This window comes from Trifolium pratense, linkage group LG3 (genome assembly GCF_020283565.1).
Source record: "Trifolium pratense cultivar HEN17-A07 linkage group LG3, ARS_RC_1.1, whole genome shotgun sequence".
In the NCBI taxonomy this organism is placed as follows: Eukaryota; Viridiplantae; Streptophyta; class Magnoliopsida; order Fabales; family Fabaceae; genus Trifolium; species Trifolium pratense.
In genome coordinates, this window is record NC_060061.1 from 7,687,944 (window position 1) to 7,708,271 (window position 20,328).

General features: G+C 34.5%; 2 protein-coding genes across 2 annotated transcripts; both read right to left on the minus strand.

The window, feature by feature from the left end:
• Nucleotides 1-4,456: 4,456 nt before the first annotated feature.
• LOC123918727 (ras-related protein RABC1-like) lies at nt 4,457-7,909 on the minus strand. The gene is made up of 6 exons (XM_045970866.1): nt 7,608-7,909; nt 7,446-7,514; nt 7,115-7,180; nt 6,283-6,404; nt 5,125-5,253; nt 4,457-4,831 (listed from the first exon to the last, which is right to left on the minus strand). Exons 1-6 carry the CDS (start codon nt 7,741-7,743, stop codon nt 4,724-4,726), a joined length of 630 nt encoding a protein of 209 aa, XP_045826822.1. The 5' UTR covers nt 7,744-7,909; the 3' UTR covers nt 4,457-4,723.
• A 1,555-nt stretch (nt 7,910-9,464) lies between these two features.
• LOC123913372 (mitogen-activated protein kinase kinase kinase 3-like) lies at nt 9,465-14,610 on the minus strand. Its single transcript, XM_045964089.1, has 11 exons — nt 13,720-14,610; nt 12,940-13,263; nt 12,495-12,582; nt 12,271-12,333; nt 11,993-12,153; nt 11,828-11,903; nt 11,334-11,393; nt 11,108-11,215; nt 10,793-11,017; nt 10,256-10,359; nt 9,465-10,133 (listed from the first exon to the last, which is right to left on the minus strand). The coding sequence occupies exons 1-11, from the start codon at nt 14,148-14,150 to the stop codon at nt 9,869-9,871; spliced, it is 1,905 nt and encodes a 634-aa protein (XP_045820045.1). The 5' UTR covers nt 14,151-14,610; the 3' UTR covers nt 9,465-9,868.
• Between the last annotated feature and the right edge of the window lie 5,718 nt (nt 14,611-20,328).

The following is a 20,328-nucleotide window of genomic DNA, read 5'->3' on the forward strand; positions in this document are numbered from 1 at the left end:
ATCTGTCATGCCCAACTTGCCGATCAAATGCTCAAAGGTGGGTCTTGCCAAACTTTTGGTTAAGATATCTGCAGTTTGTTTACTCGAAGTTACAAAAGGTAGACATATGATTCCGGCATCTAACTTCTCTTTTATGAAATGTCGATCGATCTCAATATGCTTGGTTCTGTCATGTTGAACTAGGTTATGAGCTATGCTAATAGCGGCTTTACTGTCAGAGTATAATTTCAATGGAAACTCAATTTTCATCTTAAGCTCTTCTAGGACTCTGTGAATCCATAATCCTTCACATATACCTTGAGCCATAGCTCTAAACTCAGCTTCTGCACTACTTCTTGCTACAACTCCTTGTTTCTTGCTCCTCCATGTCACAAGATTACCCCAAACATAGGCACAATATCCAGAGGTTGATCTTCTATCAGTAATCGAACCTGCCCAATCAGCATCGGTAAAGATAGACACATTCCTTTCACTAGTCTTCTTAAAAAATAATCCCTTTCCAGGATTTGCTTTCAAATATCGCAGTATCCTATAGACTGCCTCAAGATGTTCTTCAAAAGGAGAATGCATAAACTGACTTACTACACTAACCGAGAAAGCAATGTCAGGTCTAGTGTGTGACAAATAAATCAGTTTCCCAACCAATCTCTGGTACCTTCCAGTATCAACAGGAACACTACCTTCTTCCCAAAGTTTTGCATTAGGATCCATGGGAGTATCTGCTGGTCGACATCCACTCATTCATGTTTCTTTCAATAAATCTAGAATGTATTTTTGTTGGGAAACTACAATACCATCTTTTGATCGAGCAACCTCCATACCAAGAAAATATCTCATGGATCCCAGGTCCTTGATTTCAAAGTCTAATGCTAATTTCTCTTTTACTCTTGCCATTTCAACTATATCATCTCCAGTAAGGACGATATCATCAACATAAACAATTAGGACAGCAATTTTTCCATCTTGTGAGAACTTTGTGAACAAGGTGTGGTCAGCTTGTCCTTGAATGTACCCTTGTTTCTTCATGGAATAAGTGAATTTTTCAAACCAAGCTCTAGGAGACTGCTTTAATCCATACAAAGACTTATTTAGTTTGCATACATTTGATCCAAACTTGTCTTCAAAGCCAGGAGGAATGTCCATATATACTTCTTCTTCTAAATCACCATTGAGAAAAGCATTCTTAACATCCAACTGATGTAGGGGCCAATCTAAGTTAGCAGCAAGAGACAAGAGAATTCTGACAGTGTTCAATTTTGCAACAGGAGCAAAAGTCTCCGAGTAGTCTATACCATAGGTTTGAGTAAAACCCTTAGCCACCAATCGAGCCTTGTACCTTTCGATTGACCCATCTGAATTATACTTCACAGTAAACACCCATTTGCATCCAACCGTCTTCTTGCCATCCGGTAGTGTCATAACACTCCAGGTTTTGTTCTTTTCAAGAGCTTTCATCTCCTCAAGTACAGCTTCCCTCCACTTTGGAACTTCTAGAGCAACCTGTACATTTTTTGGAATCTCTACACTAGACAATTTTGAGGTGAAGGCAGAAAAAGACGAAGACAAATTTGAATATGATATAAAATTGGACAATGGGTATTTAGTGCAAGATCTAACAGGTTTTCTAACAGCCACAGGATCATCGATATCAGGATACAAAATACGACTCTCAGAAACAGAGATAGACTTACCTTTTCTTTTTTTAGGAAGTTGATTATCCCCCGGTTCAGATTCATGACAGTGTTGAGATGTGGACTCATCACTTTCTTTGTGATTCTTTCTCACAAAAACCTTTCCTTTCCAAGTCTTGTTTCCTGCTTCAAACCTATTATCTTTATATGACTCATTATTTTGTGGCATTTCAATTAGATCACCATTATCATCGTTTTCAAGATTCTCATTGTTTTCTTCATGAGAAAATTTAGGCTCGGATTCACCAAGTTCACTACTCATAACAGGAGTAGGATTAGATAAAGAATCATAACCATTTTTTGTTGGTGCAGAAGTATAAGTCTTAGAACTTTGTGATACCGGCAAAGATAAATTATTAAAAAAACTCATGTCCTCAGTTTGAAACGAATCTTCATTTAAATTCCCCCCCTGAAGATGCGTGTCAAAAAAAGGTTTGTTTTCAAAGAATGTAACATCCATGGTGACAAACATTTTCTGGTTTTTTGGATCAAAACATTTATATCCCTTCTGGGTTGGAGAATACCCAACAAAAACACATTTTATAGCACGCGGTTCGAGTTTGCTAATATTCTTATGTTCATGAACAAATGCAGTGCAACCAAAGATTTTTAAGGGCAAATTGTTTGAAACACGATCATTAGGAAAACATTCTTTGAAAATATGAATTGGAGTTTGAAAATTAAGAACTTTGGAGGGCACTCTGTTAATTAAGTATGCAGCAGTTAAAACTGCTTCACCCCACAAATAATTTGGTACTTTACTTGCGAAAAGTAAAGCTCTAGCCACCTCCAACAAGTGCCTATTTTTCCTTTCTGCAACTCCATTTTGTTGGGGAGTGTTAGGACATGAACTTTGATGCACAATTCCATTTTCACGAAAAAAATCACTCAACATTGTGTTAAAATATTCTTTGCCGTTATCACTTCTAAATACTTGAATATTTGTTTGAAATTGATTTTGCACCATTTTAACAAAATCTTTTACGGCCTGACAAACGTCAGATTTCCCCTTTAACAAGTACACCCAACAAACTCTTGAGTGGTCATCTATAAATGTGATAAACCATTTTTTATGAGAAAGTGTACTCGTTCGGTTAGGGCCCCAAACATCACTGTGAATAACAGAAAAAGGTTTTGATGGTTTGTAGGGCTGTAATGGAAAATGAGAACGATGATGTTTTGCAAATTCACATGCTTCACATTTAAACAAAGACAAATCCTTATTACGAAATAACTCAGGAAATAAGTGTTTTAAATAAGGAAAACTAGGATGACCTAATCGTGAATGCCATAACATAACATCATCATTATTATTATTCAGAACTAAAAAAGATTCAAAGCATGAACTTATTGGTTTGGAAGGTAGTTGTGATTCAGGTTCAATGTCGAAGTAGTAGAGTCCTCCACTCTCCTTAGCACTACCAATCATCTTCCCCGAGTTCAAATCCTGAAAAACACAATGAGTACGGAAAAAATTAGTTTGACAATTTCTATCTTGGGCTAATTTACTGACAGACATGAGACTACAAGATAGATTTGGGACATGAAGAACATCTTTAAGGGTTAGACTTGGAGACAACACAACCGAACCTTTACCCGCAATGGCTGAAAATGATCCATCCGCAATTTTTATTTTATGGTTACCTGCACATGGACTATAAGAAGAAAACAGAGTAGAATCACCTGTCATGTGATCACTTGCACCAGAATCTACTATCCAAGCACGACTGGGACTGACACTAAAAAGGGCAGAAGTACCTTTTGGGGTAACAGAGCCAGAAAGAGTGTTAGATTCAAGAATTTTGTACAGTCTGTCTAGTTGTTCCATCGTGAATGAAAGCTGAATTGAAGAAGATTGTTGCTCTTGATCAGAATTACTGGCTTGGAATGTATGACCCTCACCTCCACCTTTGTTCTTCCGATTTGAAGGTCGCGGAAGACCATGTAATTTCCAACATTGAAAAATAGTATGTCCCAAACGATGACAATATTTGCATTCACGACGGTATTTGAAAGTGGATGATCGTCGTCGAGAATAAAAAAGCGTCATAATTAATAATCTTAGCCAAGTAGTACCGGAAGCAGCAAAGGAAAAAAGTAACGCCGGTGAACAGTACGCGCGAACAGTAATTCCGTGAACAGTGCGCGCCGGTGAACAGTACCACCGGATGAACAGTGTCGTATGAACAGTACCACGGGTAAACAGTGCCGCACAAAATTAGTTGTCGTGGTCGGATTGTAAACACGACGGCGGCTAGGGTTTTGCGGAAGCGAGACCCCTAAAATCGGGAGCTCTCGATACCATGTAGAAAATAATAAGTGAATACTGTTGTGTGTTATTCCTCAGCTCAAGGCTGGTTTAAATAGGAAGAGTACAAACATAAAAGGAAATAATAGATAAGCTTAGAATCTCCTAGAAATAACAAACTAGGAAACTAAATATTTTCCAACAAAAATAAATAAAGGTCGTAATAATATTCAGGTGTCAACTAGACAACAATATGTCGGAAATTAGATTCGGCAAAATAAATAAGAAGAAAAATGAGATGTGAGGTTTAGAACATGGATCATGAAAAAAGCTCTGCACCAGAAAATATTTATAAGCTTCATCCATCCCTCACAAGTGCTTAGGTAAGTGAATATATACATCAAATCTGAAAATTAGTTAATACCTATCTCAAAAAAAAAAGATTTAATACAAACAGGCCTTATATGATTTTATCCTTTCGTACACATTAAGATAGCAAAATGATCATCTGTTCAGATTTTAGAAACAAAAAGTTGAATGTCTTTATATGAAATTAATGTGTTACTAAAAGAAAAACAAGTCTCAAGAAATTGCAGATAACCGTCATGATCAATCTATATTACATCTACATATTCAAGACAAAATAGGAACCTAACATATAGAAAGGGTCTACTTATGCTAAAATAACTGCAAATTATGTTAGAAATCCATGAAAATGGATGCAATGCCCTTCTATTGGAGACTGTGATTCTTAAAATGCAGCTTCTGGTGAAGTAGCTTAAAATCAGCAACAACCGCCTGTGGATGCATCTGACTGGGCTGGCTTGTCCTTAAAAAGGTTCTTTTTTACCCCCTTAGAGCCCTCAGCTAAGAGGCTAGGTGTATCAAGAATCTGCACACAACCAAAGAAAAAAAATCCCTAGTCACCAACGTTATTGTTCATCACAAATTAAAAAAGGGCATTCAACTCATGTCTCAATCCATTTTATTGTCAGCCATATAAATTGTGAAAAATACTCCTTTCCCCGAGGTTTCACAAGGTCATTTTCTCACTTGGACATTTATTTTCCTTCTAATATGTGCATGACTGCAACTTATGCAGCACACTAAATATTGACCTGTTAGGAACCCAAGTCCTCATGAATCCTAACATGGCCGAAATTAGGTTAAGAAATGGGTATATACCTTCAAAACAAGCTCTTCAAAACATTGCTGCACGTTCACTCGAGTTTTAGCACTGCATTCGATAAAAAGGCAACCATATTCCCGAGCAAAGTCTATTCCCTCTTTCTTTGTCACAGCTCTATCACCCTCCTGAAAATACACACACATATATATAACTAACACATGCCAATGCCAAGTCCTCTAATGAAATAGCAGCAATAAGCTCTGATACGATGCAGAAGTCAGAACTAGAAACAAATGTGATATGCAGCTGACTTTCAAGAGTAGAAGCTAGAATTGAAAACCTAGAGGACAAAATGGAGTCCATGTCCATGCAAATCATGATTTGTATATTCTTAAATACCACATAAAAGCACGCAAACAAACTTCCGTCCTTGTCTTCTTTTAGTTAGTTTTAACATGCTTATAGGGTTATTTTTTTCTTCATAAATTTATCATTTCCAGGAGGATAAGCAATCATGCTAGAAGAACCATATGCAAAAACACAAAACTAAAAAGAAAGAAAAGATATGTAGTAGAAATTCCTACAAAGACGTTCAGATACCCAAATGGAAAATAGAAAAATAACTTTATTCCATAGCAGATGGATAGGATGAAAACTTCTAATAAAAATGTGAGTGTCATGCTTCATCCAAAAACGCCATAAAAAGACAGTAGTCTCAAAAATTGTCTCACCCTCCTTTTGCGGAGCTTTCTAAAATGAAAAGACGTAAATTGGTTGAACAGACAACTATTTTTTGCGATCTGCAATTAACTTAAAATACTAAGGCCTCTAGAAGGAAAAAAAAACTAAAAAGTGCTGGAATGACATTGATTTTGAACAATTCAGGCATGTACATCCTACATAAATATATGAAAAACAGAGATCATTTAGACCAGCCAAAAAATAAATGCATAAATGTTGTACTCAAAACATATTCATTGACATGCTTCAAAAACAAGGGAAGGTTAATAGAAATAAATATTAAGAGACAACTCTTGTGCGGATGCTATGGCTAATCTGAGGCGCCACCAAGGTTCTAAGGTGATTTATTATGAGCAAGCTCCTGATAAACTTAGTCTTTTATTATTAACTGATCATGCTGGTTTGTTGTTTTTGGGCTTCAGCCCTCTTATATATTAAGAGAACATGTGACAGTAAATTTCTTAAAAGAATACCTTATCTACTTTGTTTCCAACAAGCATCTTCATGCAGTCTTGATTTGTTGAATAGAGGTCTATTTCCTTTGCCCATATTTCAGATAGATTTGTAAATGTTTCTCGCCGGGTTACGTCATAAACTGCATCAGTTTTGGGGGCAAAATATTGAGATAATCAGCTAATCCAAAACTTAATTTTAAAACGCATCAACTTGAAGAAGAGGACATCTCCCAACTCCAAAGATCCATTCAACAGATTGCAGATTGCAGCTAATACAGATATTGCAGTCATTTTGGCAGTGAATCTCATAACTAACAAAGAAAGTCTACTTTGGCCATTGAATACCAATTCACTAACAAACCAGGTGATTCCAGGATCTACACTCTGATATACATATTAGTGTTCAACTTATCTTACCAAGCAATATGAATGATATCAACTCTTACAAGGATCCAAATAAATAGAATCTGAATTTGATAAGAATAGATATAGAAATTGCATTCTAATAATCAAGATCATTGAGTAGATACTGACATGCTTTGATTTTGTGAGCCAACAAAAAAACTTTTAGGATGGATTAATTAGGCATACAATACAAATCTATAGGCATGGAGAAGTTTTAGCCTTAACTCTACTCAACTCTACTTGGAAAACAAGTAACTCTAAACTCATCACAGAATAAATATATCATAAGCAGTGCCAGCTTAACAAGATAATATCAACCCAGAAAATAGTCTTCTATTCTATCCACCAAATATATCCTAGTCTAGGTTATCATCAAAATTCGAGCAGTAAATAAATACAACAATTGGGAAAATGCAGAATCAAATAAGTGAGAATAGAAACTTGCCCATGATGATTCCTTGCGCCCCTCGATAGTAAGAACTTGTGAGTGTTCTAAATCTCTCCTGACCAGCTGCATTATTTAGTGAAAAAAAAAAACAACTAAAAAGGTATATCCCTATATATACAATCAGACTCTAATCTAATATAACCAACATTACATTGGTCCAGCCATTGTCTCTTTCGAGTCATATGGATGTAAAAATGTGGTTGCGAGGGAAGACTCCCTAAAGGTGGCTAGCCAGATTCACCGACAGAGATTAATCGCTGGTAAAAGTCGATAGTAATTTGCACCAATAACAAATAAAAATGGAAAGTGAATAGCATAGTATACATACCAGTATCCCAAACGGCAAGCTTAAGGTTTTTACCATCCATCGTCAAATATTTGACCTTAAAATCAACACCTGTAATAGTAAATAGTAATAGTAATAAGGAGACACAAAACAAATGAATGGAACAAGGAATGCGAAAAAGAAAAGAAGAAAAAACGGACGGACCAATGGTTGGGGAGAGATCTTGAAAATCATCGGAGGTAAACCTGAGAAGAAGACAACTTTTACCAACACCAGAATCACCAATCATTAACAATTTGAAAGAATAATCGAATTCTTGCTGCCCCGAACTCGAATCCATTGATACCAAACAAACTTAATCTCTGATTCTGTTACTCACAACACACATTAATTAATGAATGAATGAATGAATGAATCTCAGAAGAAACCAATATTAATTATTAGCGGTTCGGAGATCCAGTATGTTTGTATCTTTCACTAATAATGTTTCAATAAGGAAAAAGAAACTAGTTGGTACTAACGTGCATTTACTTAACCAACAAGCATCTCTTAATAATTAAATTCATTATTTTTTATCATAAAATAAAAAAGCAAACTTCCATAATTAACCATCCACCAATTCAACTTTTTTGCTTTTCAATAATTAAATTCATTTGTCAAAAAAAAAAAATTAAATTCATTATTTATTTGTGTAAAAAAAAATCACATTATTTTCTGTCAAAAAAAAAATCACATTATTGCAAAGGACTTAACATTTTTTTTTACAAAACTCAAAAGACTTAAGTTGGTTTATGTTAAAAAACAGGGGATTCTACTGAACTTTTTTGTTGTATCCGATACGGTTTTATCATGTCACATACTATCTTGTTTTTGTTTTGTACTCAGTTGTGTTGCAAATCAAACGTTGGTTTATCATATAAAAATAAGATATGTAAATCAAAATATTTAGATTTTTTCATTAAAAAAAAATTAGATTTTCAAATTGTAAAGTTTTTTATAAATGGTTTTTCTTTGAAAAAAAAACATAAATGACATCAAAGTTTTTTTATAATTTACCCTAATCTCTAAACTATTTTAAGGCGGTTGTATATTTCCCATAGGTACTTAGGTGTGTACACTGTACATTGGTCACATTTGGTCCAAACTACTTCCTCTGTCCTTAATTATAAGCACTCTTTCAAACATAAAATTTGTCTCTAAATATAAGCTCATTTTCAATTCCCTAGACACATTTATTATTAATTTTTCAAACATAACTCTACTTTGCATTGGAATCCGTAAAGTCAACTACAAATAATCTTTTTACCAAGGACAATTTAGTAATTGTAACATCTAAAAAGTACACATTAATTACACTACAAACTTTTCTTAATATGCGTGAAAAACACAAAGAGGTGCTTGTAATAAGGGACGGAGGGAGTATTTGACAAAAATGAGAGATATCTATGTGAAGTGGAAAAAAAAAATAGAGTTGTTTACATCAATTGGAATAATATTTGTTATTTCATGCTCCTTGATAATTTATTTACTTTTTAAAATGTCTTGTTTGTACACTTCTGACTTATTACATTTTTGTAAAAGAGCCTTCCCTCACGTATAATTTCCTGTAGACTGTAGAGGGAAGTGATGAAGAATTTGAGAGTATTCAAGTTGGCCTTATTGGAAAAGTAGGTGTGGACTGTGGAGACTAAAGATGGAAAAAGAGTGTTGGGCCAGCTGGTAGGGGATAGAGACTACGGAAGTGAAGGAGTGTCATTGCTGAGAGTGCTAGGGGGAAACCAAACGTGTTCTTCTGCTGGCATCCAAACGTGTTTCCCAATGTTGAATTGCCTGCAACCTGGCAAAGTGGTAGGAGAACTCCCTAAGGACAGAAGATGATCCGTTTGGGGACTTGTTTTTGGATGAAAAGGACAATGTATGTTTTAGACAACAACAAGAAAATTTAACATTTGTTTGTTCTGTCGGCCGAAAGGTACAGTGGGATTTCTTTATGGACTTTATGAATGAAAAGTCTCTGCTAGCATTTGGACCACACAAACTGCTACGTATATAACACTACAATTAAATATAAAATATACTGCTTCGCATAAAACCACAAAATGATCAAATATTTTGGACACTGGCTCTATCAAAAGTCAATTTTGTTCACACTCCTGTGACTGTGACTGTGACTATGATGTTGTCTTGAAAAAAGTGGGTGTGAAATTCTTTTCTTCTTCTCTGTCATTAACTAGCAATATACAACATACAGGTTACTACAAACACAGTACATTTCCTTTAAAAATAATCAAGAAATTGATACAAACAACAAGGTATCCCCAATCAAATGCACTGAGAGCTTAGGGCCCCTCATTTCTAATGTATAAAGAATAGACACGAGTTTGTGCTTCAGAGTCCAATTTGAAGTGCACCCACATAACAAAAACAGCGCATGCTGGGAAAACCTGTATGTATTTACAATCAACTCAAATGAATCTCATTCTTGGGGACCCACCAGGTGGTGTGGGGGCTTTGTATCTGGATGTTTCATGCCATGGATCAAGAGTAAATGTTGCATTTGATCTCACTGGATAAGAGGGTGTGTCATTCAAAGTGTAACTATTTTGTCCCATTATTGTGTAAGATGGATGAGGAGGAGAATAGAAACAGCTCCTTTGATCCGTTCCATACTGTCGCAATGGACTTGAAGAGGGAGATACCGGTAAAGATGTGATCATTCTTGTGTGATCTCTAAACAAGGGAATTACAAAATATGTTAATCTAAATACTACAAAAATGAAATATATATGGAGATGCAAAAATGAAAAATATGGTAAAGATGTGATCATTCTTGTGTCAGGAGGATATTTTACCTTGGACTCCTTACTGCACGTGGAGCTGCAATAGCTGACTTTGTTGCATAGTCTCCATCAAGTGAAGTTATACTTCTTCGATTTGAATGGGGCTCTAAAACAGGCTGCAAACAGACACAGATAGTGAGAAAGTGCAATCCAGCTCAGCATTAGCAACAGAAACCGAACTTTTGCAACCATGAAATGACATCACAGACATACACATACATATATATATATATATATATATATAGAATCATGACTATATAGTAGCATTGGAAATGTGTAGTTGGAATTATTCCCAGAACCAAGCTGTCCCTGGGGTATTATCTACCTGTTTCTATTTGTATATCCTCATTATGTATGTAATAAAGTATCCATAACATCTTCAGTTAACCAAACCTTAAGACAGCTAAAAAAAGGACAACCTAGTGCTATAAAGCTGTCATCCTGACAGGTTCTAGTCATGATTTATAATGAATATTTATAACTAACCATGATTTGAATGCAAGAGTAATGTAAATTTTCAAAGAAAATAAATAACGCCAAACACTTTACCGGTGTTCTTGTTCCATCAAACATGTAAGAGGAAACATCTCTGGTTGCAGCTTTTGTTGCTGATTGATCTCTAATGAATGGGTGCTCTAGTAATTTCTGGGCTGTTGGGCGAGCTGATGGGTCCCGCTGTAAACATAACATAATGAAATTCTTCGCATCATTTGAAAGATGTTCAGGAATTTCAGGCATATCTTTGCTGTTCCCAATTTTAAATATGGCAGCTACCTGTCAACACAACATAAAAACAATTTAAGTCATACTCATCAAACTGGATCATACACGTCAGGATTAGCTCTGATATATCCAATATCTTACCCCTTCATACTGACTCCACGGAGGTTTCGATGCTGCCATTTCAATAAGTGTGCATCCCAAGCTCCATATATCAACTGCAAGGCTATAGCCATTTGCGTTCATTACAACCTAAGAAATACAACATTGGAATACAATAATCATGGTGAGATAGAAGAAGAGGAAAAAAATGCTTACTTTGAAAGAAATTTCATGATTCAATAAGAAGGGGTGGGTGGGGAAACCTTACCTCAGGTGCCATCCAGTACGGACTTCCTTTGAATGAAAGCATTGAAGCAGCATTAGTTATCTGTTCCAGAAAAATAAAATCTCAGAAAATTCACCATAACTTAGGAATCAATCTAAACATAAATTATTTTCTTGAGCGCTCTAGATTGCATTTTCTTCATACCATTAAAATTATATTCTAAAATATAAAACACTGAAGAGAGTGAGGGATTTTGTGTAATTGCAATGGATCCATCATATGTGAGAGTCGTAAGTGTGCTCGCTCTCATGTCAGCCATGTGCATCCAAGAGAGAGAATGAGATATCTTCTACTAAGAATTAGTAGAATTGCAACTTTTTAACCTTGAGCAAGAGAGTATGTTGTTCAACAACTCTCAACTAATTCTACATCATGGGTGTAGTTAAACTATTTTTCTGTGCCAGAAACAATAAATGCCAGTTACTATTGAAGTGAGCTAGAAGCAATTTGTTGTTTACAGAATCAGATGAACTTACATGTTTAGCCATTCCAAAGTCTGCTAGTTTGATTTCACCATTAGGATCAACTAGTATGTTAGCCCCTTTGATATCCCTGCCAAAATGAAAAGACAATAAAAAATTGAATGAGAATAAAGTAGCTTGAATGGCACATTATAAATTGAGTAGGAATAACCAAACTACCTGTGTACTGTATTCCTTGCATGTAAATAAGCAAGTCCAGAGACAATCTGCCTGGTGTAATTTTGAATAACAGGCTCCTTGAACGGGCCATATTCCTGAAGTAGTTTATGGATAGAACCACCAGAGACAAATTCCAAATAAACAGAAAGTGACTCCTCTCCCTGAAAACATGGCATGTATATTAGATAAACACATGACTATGTTCATTATTCAATTTCTCTTTTGGGTGTGCACAAAGCAACAATAGGTATATGCATGGCTGGGATTTTCTATCATACCAGTTCACTTCCATAGTATTGAACAATGTTTGGATGACAAAGCTGATTAAGCAAATTTATCTCCTGCAATCAAATGGAGAATATGTCATTACCTTAGGGACAAGAAATTAAATTCGAACTTATCAGACTTCAATGCAACTGTACAAAGATAAACAGCAAAAATATTATATATTTGTTCAGGTTGAGGGATCATGTTTAAATCTTCATAAAATTACTAAAATTACCTGGTTAAGTTGTTTGAGGCACTCATTTGAATTTTGATCATCACAGCCAACCCTGACCTCTTTTATTGCACACATTTGCCCATTTTCACTATGATGCATAAAAGTAGAATAAAAATGTTTAGTAATTTGAACACAATAGTGACGTTTGGGGAGAGACTAAAACAAGGTTATGAAGTAGTTATGATGGCCATACTTCAACATCAGATTATTTTATTGGAAATAACAGCTAAAAAGTGGCATTTTAATATTTAGTTCTTAACATAAACATATCACATCCTCATACATTATAAGGACAAGAGCAGAAACCACAATTCTGCCTTAAGATATTCATACATACATGATAAAAAGCTTCTTAACCGCTTGAGGTTACCCCAAAACCATAAGAGTGTCAATAATAAATTCCCATCATAAGGAGAGTGACTGGAAATAATAACAATATAATTACCTATTAAATCCCAGATAAACATGACCAAATGTTCCCCGGCCAAGAAGCTTTCCTTTCTTCCACTTGGACAGGTTAGGGACAGGATTTTCAAACGGTCCATTTGGCCGTGTGTTTGAAAGAGCAGAAGAAGGACTAGTAGGAGATCCCGGTGGAAGAGGCAATGGATGACATTGACTCCTTCCTTCGTCTTGCTTTCCCGTAGGTGAGTCAAGACTCAGAGCCTGCTGCAACCTTGGATGAAGAGGTGATGTAGGACTAGTGGGTCCTCTTGATGCAGGACCAGGACTTTTTGGCCTTACATTGAACTTCACCTCATCTTGTCCTCTGCACAAACAAATTTCACAGATTATTAGTTAAGAAGTAAATTGAGTGAAGTAGCATACTGAACATTTCATATATATTCTTTCAGTTCTGTAACAAGGCATGTATTTACACTGGAATTGGTTGCAATTATTCACTAAACACGGTGAAATTGATGTAACTCGCATAAGTCACGAGGAATTAATCTAAATTTAATCGATGCTTGGAGAATTAATCTAAAATTAACAAATTTGTTGATCAAAACTAATATCTTGAATTCCCCCAAACAAATCTGATAGGGCTAATTGAAGCTTTTAACATCAAATTAACTAACAGAAGGTACTAAAAAGTGAAAAACCCCAAATTTTTCAATTAACCTAATACTAGATCAATCGATCAATCAATAATAATTGAAACAATCAACAAACAATTAGGTTTTAAACCGAATAAGGAATACAAAATTGAATTGAAGAAAATAACCTATTGTTGGAAGTGAATTGAGGAGAGATTGGATGATCACCAAAAGAGGTAGAAGAACTAACGCTAGAACCAGAACCGGAAAGAGATCCTTGATCGGTGTTAACAGGTAAAGGTAACGGAAGTCCTTTGTTTTGAGTGGCGGCGCCGCCATCAAATTCTCTACTAGTCCTCGGTGAATTCCGATTGAAAACTTCATCAAAACTCTTCGGCTTTGAGTTTTTCTTCTTATCCTTCTTCTTAATACTATCACCGTTGTTGTTGTTGTTGTTGTTGTTTCTTATTGCGTTGATTGGTGATTTCATGAAATTGAATTGAAGAACACCAGCAGTACCAGAACCAGAACGTGATTGTTCTTCTTCATCTTCTTCATCATTATGAATATCACGCTCTTGTTTGTTCTTTGATGACTTTCTACTCCACCACGCCGGCATTCTAATATGGATAGATACAGTTACAGCGTAACAGTAGAGAGAGAGAGAGAGAGAGAGAGAGAGAGAGAGAGAGAGGTTATATTATTATGATGATGAAGATTAAGATGAATGAATGGAATTTGGTTATGGGTGTGATTTTTTTGTAATAAGGTAAAGAAAACGACAAAAGAAGGAGGGACCATACAGCTAAGGAAGAATAAGGAGAGGTTAGATGGAAATGGATTAGAGATGGATTAATGCTACTTGTTGTTATAATTATTAATTAATTGAATAATTAATTAGTGATTATGATGAGTGAGATGAAATGAAAAAAATGAAGAGAAGTGAGTGATGATATTAACAACCAACCGTGTGTGTCTCGTGCTTTATTTATTGTTGTCCTTTATTAAAAACAAAATGGGTTTGGTTTGGTTTTATTTGGTGGTGCTGTTGGGTTTGGCTTGGCTTCTTTAGTTGTGTTGTGTGAGAAGAGAATAATCGAGCTTATTACCGTTTCCACGCGGTGGACCCAGAATAGAATAGCCACCAAGAACAAGCCTCACCCACTTGACCAAAACACTTCCCATACACATGCTATCATATAATAATCATTTTTAATTTAAAAGGTTTGCTCCTGGTTATTGACTTGATCCAGTACTACTAACTCTGTTATCCTTTAAGAAATTTTTTTATTCCTTTTTATTTCAAATTTTCAACCATTATTATTTTCTTATAATTCCTCCGTCTCTAAATATAAGACATAGTTGATCATTGCAAGTACGTTAATGCACAATTTTGATCATTAATATCTTTAATTGTCTATTTGTAAAATATGTTAAGTGAGTATATCTTTAATCCATCGCATGAATATGTTAAGTGATTAGTTAATGATATCTAATTCCAACACGAGAAGGATCTCTCAATTTTTTCTCCTCAATTTTCCTCAATTTTTACATCTTAAAATATTATCACATGTTTTTTATTCAATGGTCTAAATACAAATATTATTTTCTCAATTTTATTTCTAAGGGAGAGAATTCATTCTCTTCCAACACAACTTTTTAATCTAACGTTTTCAACAACTTCATTTTGTTATATGCAAACAACAAACAATTTTTACAATCAAGTTTAAAAACACCTAGAACAACTTAAATGGACGTACTAATTCCAATGAGGGTTATCAATACTTCAGAATTGGTTGAAACGTAATACGACTAAACAATTGAGCATTATGTTAATTTTCATGTTAGAAATGTCATTAACCTTTATGAAAGTCTAGTCACTATGCTACTTGACAACAAAATTACCATTAACCAAGTATGACGAAGATTGCGGAAGCAACAATGCGAGAAAGTTATGTATAAGGTTGACATATCATGTTAGAAAATAGAGAATGTCAAGCCGAACACGGACGACACCACAATTATACAAGAATAGGGAACTCACACACTACCTTGCTCAAATTGTCAAGCAATGTGAATATTTGTAGGCTACCACGTTCTTGCCAATAGGGTTAGATTTTTCCTTGTAAATATTGAGTTTGTATTAATTTTCAAAGAGACTCGATCAATCCAAACAAATTATTTACACATTTTATTTTTTTGTTTTACTTTATTTTTTATGCATTTTTTAAATCACTAGTGTGAAATCCCCACACATCATCGTATTTAACGTTTTTTGGAGTAGTTAAATACTCTCTCCATTTCTAATTATAAGCATCATATAAAATAGTATAATATTTTCATCAATCGAACTAAACTAAAGTAACATTTTATTTGTCCAGTGCTATAATATTAGTATTTGGCTAGATACGCCAGATATTTAAACAGTGTTTAGAGAGGGGGTTTTGTATTTTTTAATTGATAAAGTTGCAATCAATCGGGTGCTCGTCGGCGTAGATGTGATGTACATGTACGTCAGTTATCTCGTCGCTAATATCCTTCACCCACCTCAACGTGACGTACATCTTTCTCCCACAGAATACTCTACTCTTATCTGTCACTTTTAGTACAACTATTTCTTTTCTAATTAATCTCTATTTATTGTTATTATTATTAATCATTTTTCTCTATTTTAGATCACTCTTGCTTGCGTCTTTTTCATCTTTTTAATGTGACGTTAATATTATTGTTACTACTAGTACCAATGTTTTAAAACCCGGACCGGTGATCGACCCGGCCAAGACACTGGGTCACTGGTTCACTGGTCGGACCAGTGGGTCACTGGTCAGACCGCATGACCATTGACCCAGCTTATAATAAAAATTTAAATATATTTACTTCAATTTCATAAAATAATATTTAATAAAAAACATTTCCTTTGAAACTTGTTTTCAATAAAATTTTATGTATTTAAAAGAAAAAACACGATTATGCTATAATAATATTTTAAATAAATTAAAATATTTTATTGACTAAATAAAAATATTATTATATCATAATTTTGTTAGAACAACATAACAATATATTAGGTTAAAATAAAACGATGAATATATATGTATGAAAATCAAATTTAAAATAACAAGAAAAAAAATGATCAATGCATTTATTAATACATGTCATGGTGTTTCTTAAATAATATTAAATATAATTCAATGATATAAATTATCATATAAATTCATGTGGCCAAGTGGTTCTAGTCATGCTTTCCTTTGTAAAAGGCTTGGGTTCGATTCTCCTGTGCAACATATTTGAAATTTTTTTGAAATTAATGTTTATTCTCTCCCCAAAACCGGTTCGGTTCGCGGGCGGGTTTCAACGGTTCCCGGTTCAACCGATGAACCGGCCGGTTCAAGACGGGTTACCGCGGGTCATTTGCAGCAGTGTTTTAAAAACCGGACCGGTCATTGAACCGGTGAGGGTGCTGGGTCACTGGTTCATTGGTCGAACCACTGGGTCACTGGTCGAACCGCATGACTAAACCGAATAAAACCGGATAACTCGGTTGAATAAACCGGTCTCTATAACCAAACTATATAGGTATTAAACCGGATGACTCAATCTCTAAAAAATCATAACACCTAAAAAATATGAAAATTTTAAAATATCATAATTTCACAAGTTTATTCTTTAAATTCAAATTCTAAATATAATCATCACACATATAACAAAATAGTACAAAATACAAATTCAAATTTTTTTTTTTTTGGTTGATATTCAAATAAATTTTTAATAAAGTCTATTTATATTTTCTAATATAATTTAATAAAAATATAGATGGTGTAAGAAAGGTAAACAAGTTTTAATTTTTTTTTCCTATTATATTCCCCCCACTTTTTATTTTGTAATATATATATATATATTGTAATTATACTATATAAAAGTATATAGTGATAAAAAAATAAAAAATAAAGTACCCATCTCTTAATATGTTTTCCTTTAATTTTTGAATAAAAGTATTCATCTCTTAACATATTATTGTATATGGGCTTTGTTTCAAAAATAATATATGGGCCTAAAAAAACCCAATGCCTATCTTTTTTAAAATAAGACAACCCTAATCTTCTTGTTTTCTTCTAGCCGCCAGCCACTTCTTCTTCCTCCATCAGATTTCACTTCTCCCTTCTTTGTTTCTACTTCTTCTATTTTCATGACATACATCATTAATACTTATGAGAAGTACTAAGATCATCATGAAACAAAGAGAATTTTGACTATAAAGTTGCAAGATTAAATCTATGTTACACTTCCTTTGTTTCTATTTAATTTCTAATAAATCTGTTCAGTTTCATATATTGTTCTTTTTTTAGAAAACTGAAAAATTCTTCTAAATCTTCACTTCCTTTGTTCATTTTCTATTTAATTTCTTCTCCATGTTTTGACCGTAAAAATGTTTGGGTTATACTTTTTTTTTTTTTTTTAATATGCATTTAAACCGCCCGGGTTTGAAAACCGCCGAGTCACCGGTTTTGTCCGGTTTTTCCGGTTTTGTCCGGTTCACACCGGTTTGATTACATGTCCGGTCCAGTTAACGAACCAACTCGGTGACCCCTCCGGTTCACGGTCCGACCGGTTCGACCGGCCGGTCCGGTCCGGTTTTTAAAACACTGATTTGCAGAACCGGTTATGCAGCTTATCCGGACCGCTCATGCTACCGGTTCCCGGTCGGACCGGTCAGACCGGCCGGTCCGGTCCGGTTTTTAAAACTATGACTAGTACTATTCAATTTTGTTGTTTATATGTTTGGGAATAGGTCTGACGGCCTACAGGAACCTTCGGTCTGGCATGTATAAGCATGACTTGGCTTGACCTGATCATTAAAAATATCAGGCTTAGGCTTTGAAAATGGTTTGTTTACGTGAATAGAACAGACTTAGGCTTCTAAAAAGGCCTACGAAGTCCGATAGGTCGGCCTGTTTATAATAATTATTATTTATATCTTATAAAAAAATATTATTTATATAAATACAAAATAGGCTTAAATGCAGTTTTGCCCCTCCCCTATTTTGATTAAATCGGAATTTTATGCCCTCTGTTTTAAAACGCGGACTTTTACCCCCTGTTTTATAATTTTTTGGATTTTGCCCCCCCTAAAATTCTACTTTCAAGTCACAACTTCAAAGTTTCGCACACAACCCAATTTGGATCAATAATTCACCAAACGGATATCGAAATGACCGTAATCGAGTTATCTTTCCACAGAATCAAACCCCACTAAATTTGGAGTTACAATGAGAGATTAATTACCGTTTTAGTGAAGGTATGTCCCCAAAATTCTGCACAAAATCTGCTTTCGAGTCACAACTTCAAAGTTTCGCACACAACTCAATTTGGATCAATAATTCACCAAATGGATACCGAAATGACCATAATCGAGTTAGATTTCCACATGATTAAACCCCACTAAATTTGGAGTTACAAAGAGAGATTAATTACAATTTTAGTGAAGGTTTGTCCAATTACTAATTTTGCAGAAATCTACTTATGACCTTTAAATTCAACATCGTCTACCAAACACATCGTAACTCCAAATTTGACGAAATTTAAATGACAACAAGGGTAATTTCGTTAGATTTCCGGAAATGAAAATACTATTGAAAAATGAGCTACAGGGTGAGAGACATGACAAAAATATCAGTAGTAGTTCCATACATTAATTGATTTGGACAGACCTTCACTAAAATGATAATTAATCTCTCTATGTAACTCCAAATTTTGTGGAATTTGATTCTGTGGAAAACTAACTCGATTTCGGTCATTTTGGTACCAGTTTGGTGAATTATGGATCCAAATGGAATTCTGTGCGAAGTTTTGAAGTTGTGACTCGAAAGCAGATTTTGTGCAGAATATTTGGGGGACATACCTTCACTAAAACGGTAATTAATCTCTCTTTGTAACTTCAAATTTAGTGGGGTTTGATTCTGTGAAAGATAACTCGATTACGGTCATTTCAATATCTGTTTGGTGAATTATTGATTCAAATTGAGTTGTGTGCGAAGCTTTGAAGTTGTGACTTGAAAGCAGAATTTTAGGGGGGGCAAAATCCAAAAAATTATAAAACAGGGGGGTAAAAGTCCGCGTTTTAAAACAGGGGGGGTAAAATTCCGATTTAATCAAAATAGGGGGGAAAAACTGCATTTAAGCCTACAAAATATCATAGAATTTTTTTTTTTAACAAAACAGAGAAAATATATTTGTTTTTATATTTCACGCATATAAATCAAAAATAGAAACCCTACCTCCATTTCATCTCCCATTCTCTCGAGCAAGTAGAAACTCATCCTATATTTTGGTTGTTGGCTTGTTGTTGACTACACTTAGCAAACAATTTGTATAAGGCGACTTTGTCGTAATCGTATTTGTTATTTTATTAATTTTTAATTATTGTGCAAATCATATTATTAGCTTTTTCTTAATGTTGTAGAAATTATAAAAATTTAAATGTGAACTTTTTAAGGCTTGTTTAGTCTATTTAAAAAAACTATATATAGAAGCTTTAATGTAACACAAGCTTTTAAATAGGCTACAAGGCCAGACTTTTAAAATATTCAGGCCAGGCCAAAAAAAATAACATTTAATAGGCCGCAGGCCAGACTCAGACCTGAAGAAAAATCGTAGGCCAGGCTCAGGCCCGGCCTGTTCCCAACTCTATTTATCAGCGTGTCTATATTAAGGATAAAAAAAATCTAATTCGAATAAATAAAGTAATAATTTTTTTGAAGAAGCCAAAATGAAATATATTAACACAAACAGCCTCCTCA

Coding starts and splice junctions, on each gene's coding strand:
- LOC123913372 (XM_045964089.1), bottom strand. CDS start 14,150: ATGCCGGCGTGGTGGAGTAGAAAGTCATCAAAGAACAAACAAGAGCGT. Junction 11,394..11,827: donor ACTTTGGAATGGCTAAACAT/GTAAGTTCATCT, acceptor TTTCTGGAACAG/ATAACTAATGCTGCTTCAAT. Junction 10,360..10,792: donor TTGATGGAACAAGAACACCG/GTAAAGTGTTTG, acceptor GTCTGTTTGCAG/CCTGTTTTAGAGCCCCATTC.
- LOC123918727 (XM_045970866.1), bottom strand. CDS start 7,743: ATGGATTCGAGTTCGGGGCAGCAAGAATTCGATTATTCTTTCAAATTG. Junction 7,515..7,607: donor AGATCTCTCCCCAACCATTG/GTCCGTCCGTTT, acceptor TTACTATTACAG/GTGTTGATTTTAAGGTCAAA. Junction 7,181..7,445: donor GCTTGCCGTTTGGGATACTG/GTATGTATACTA, acceptor TAAATAATGCAG/CTGGTCAGGAGAGATTTAGA.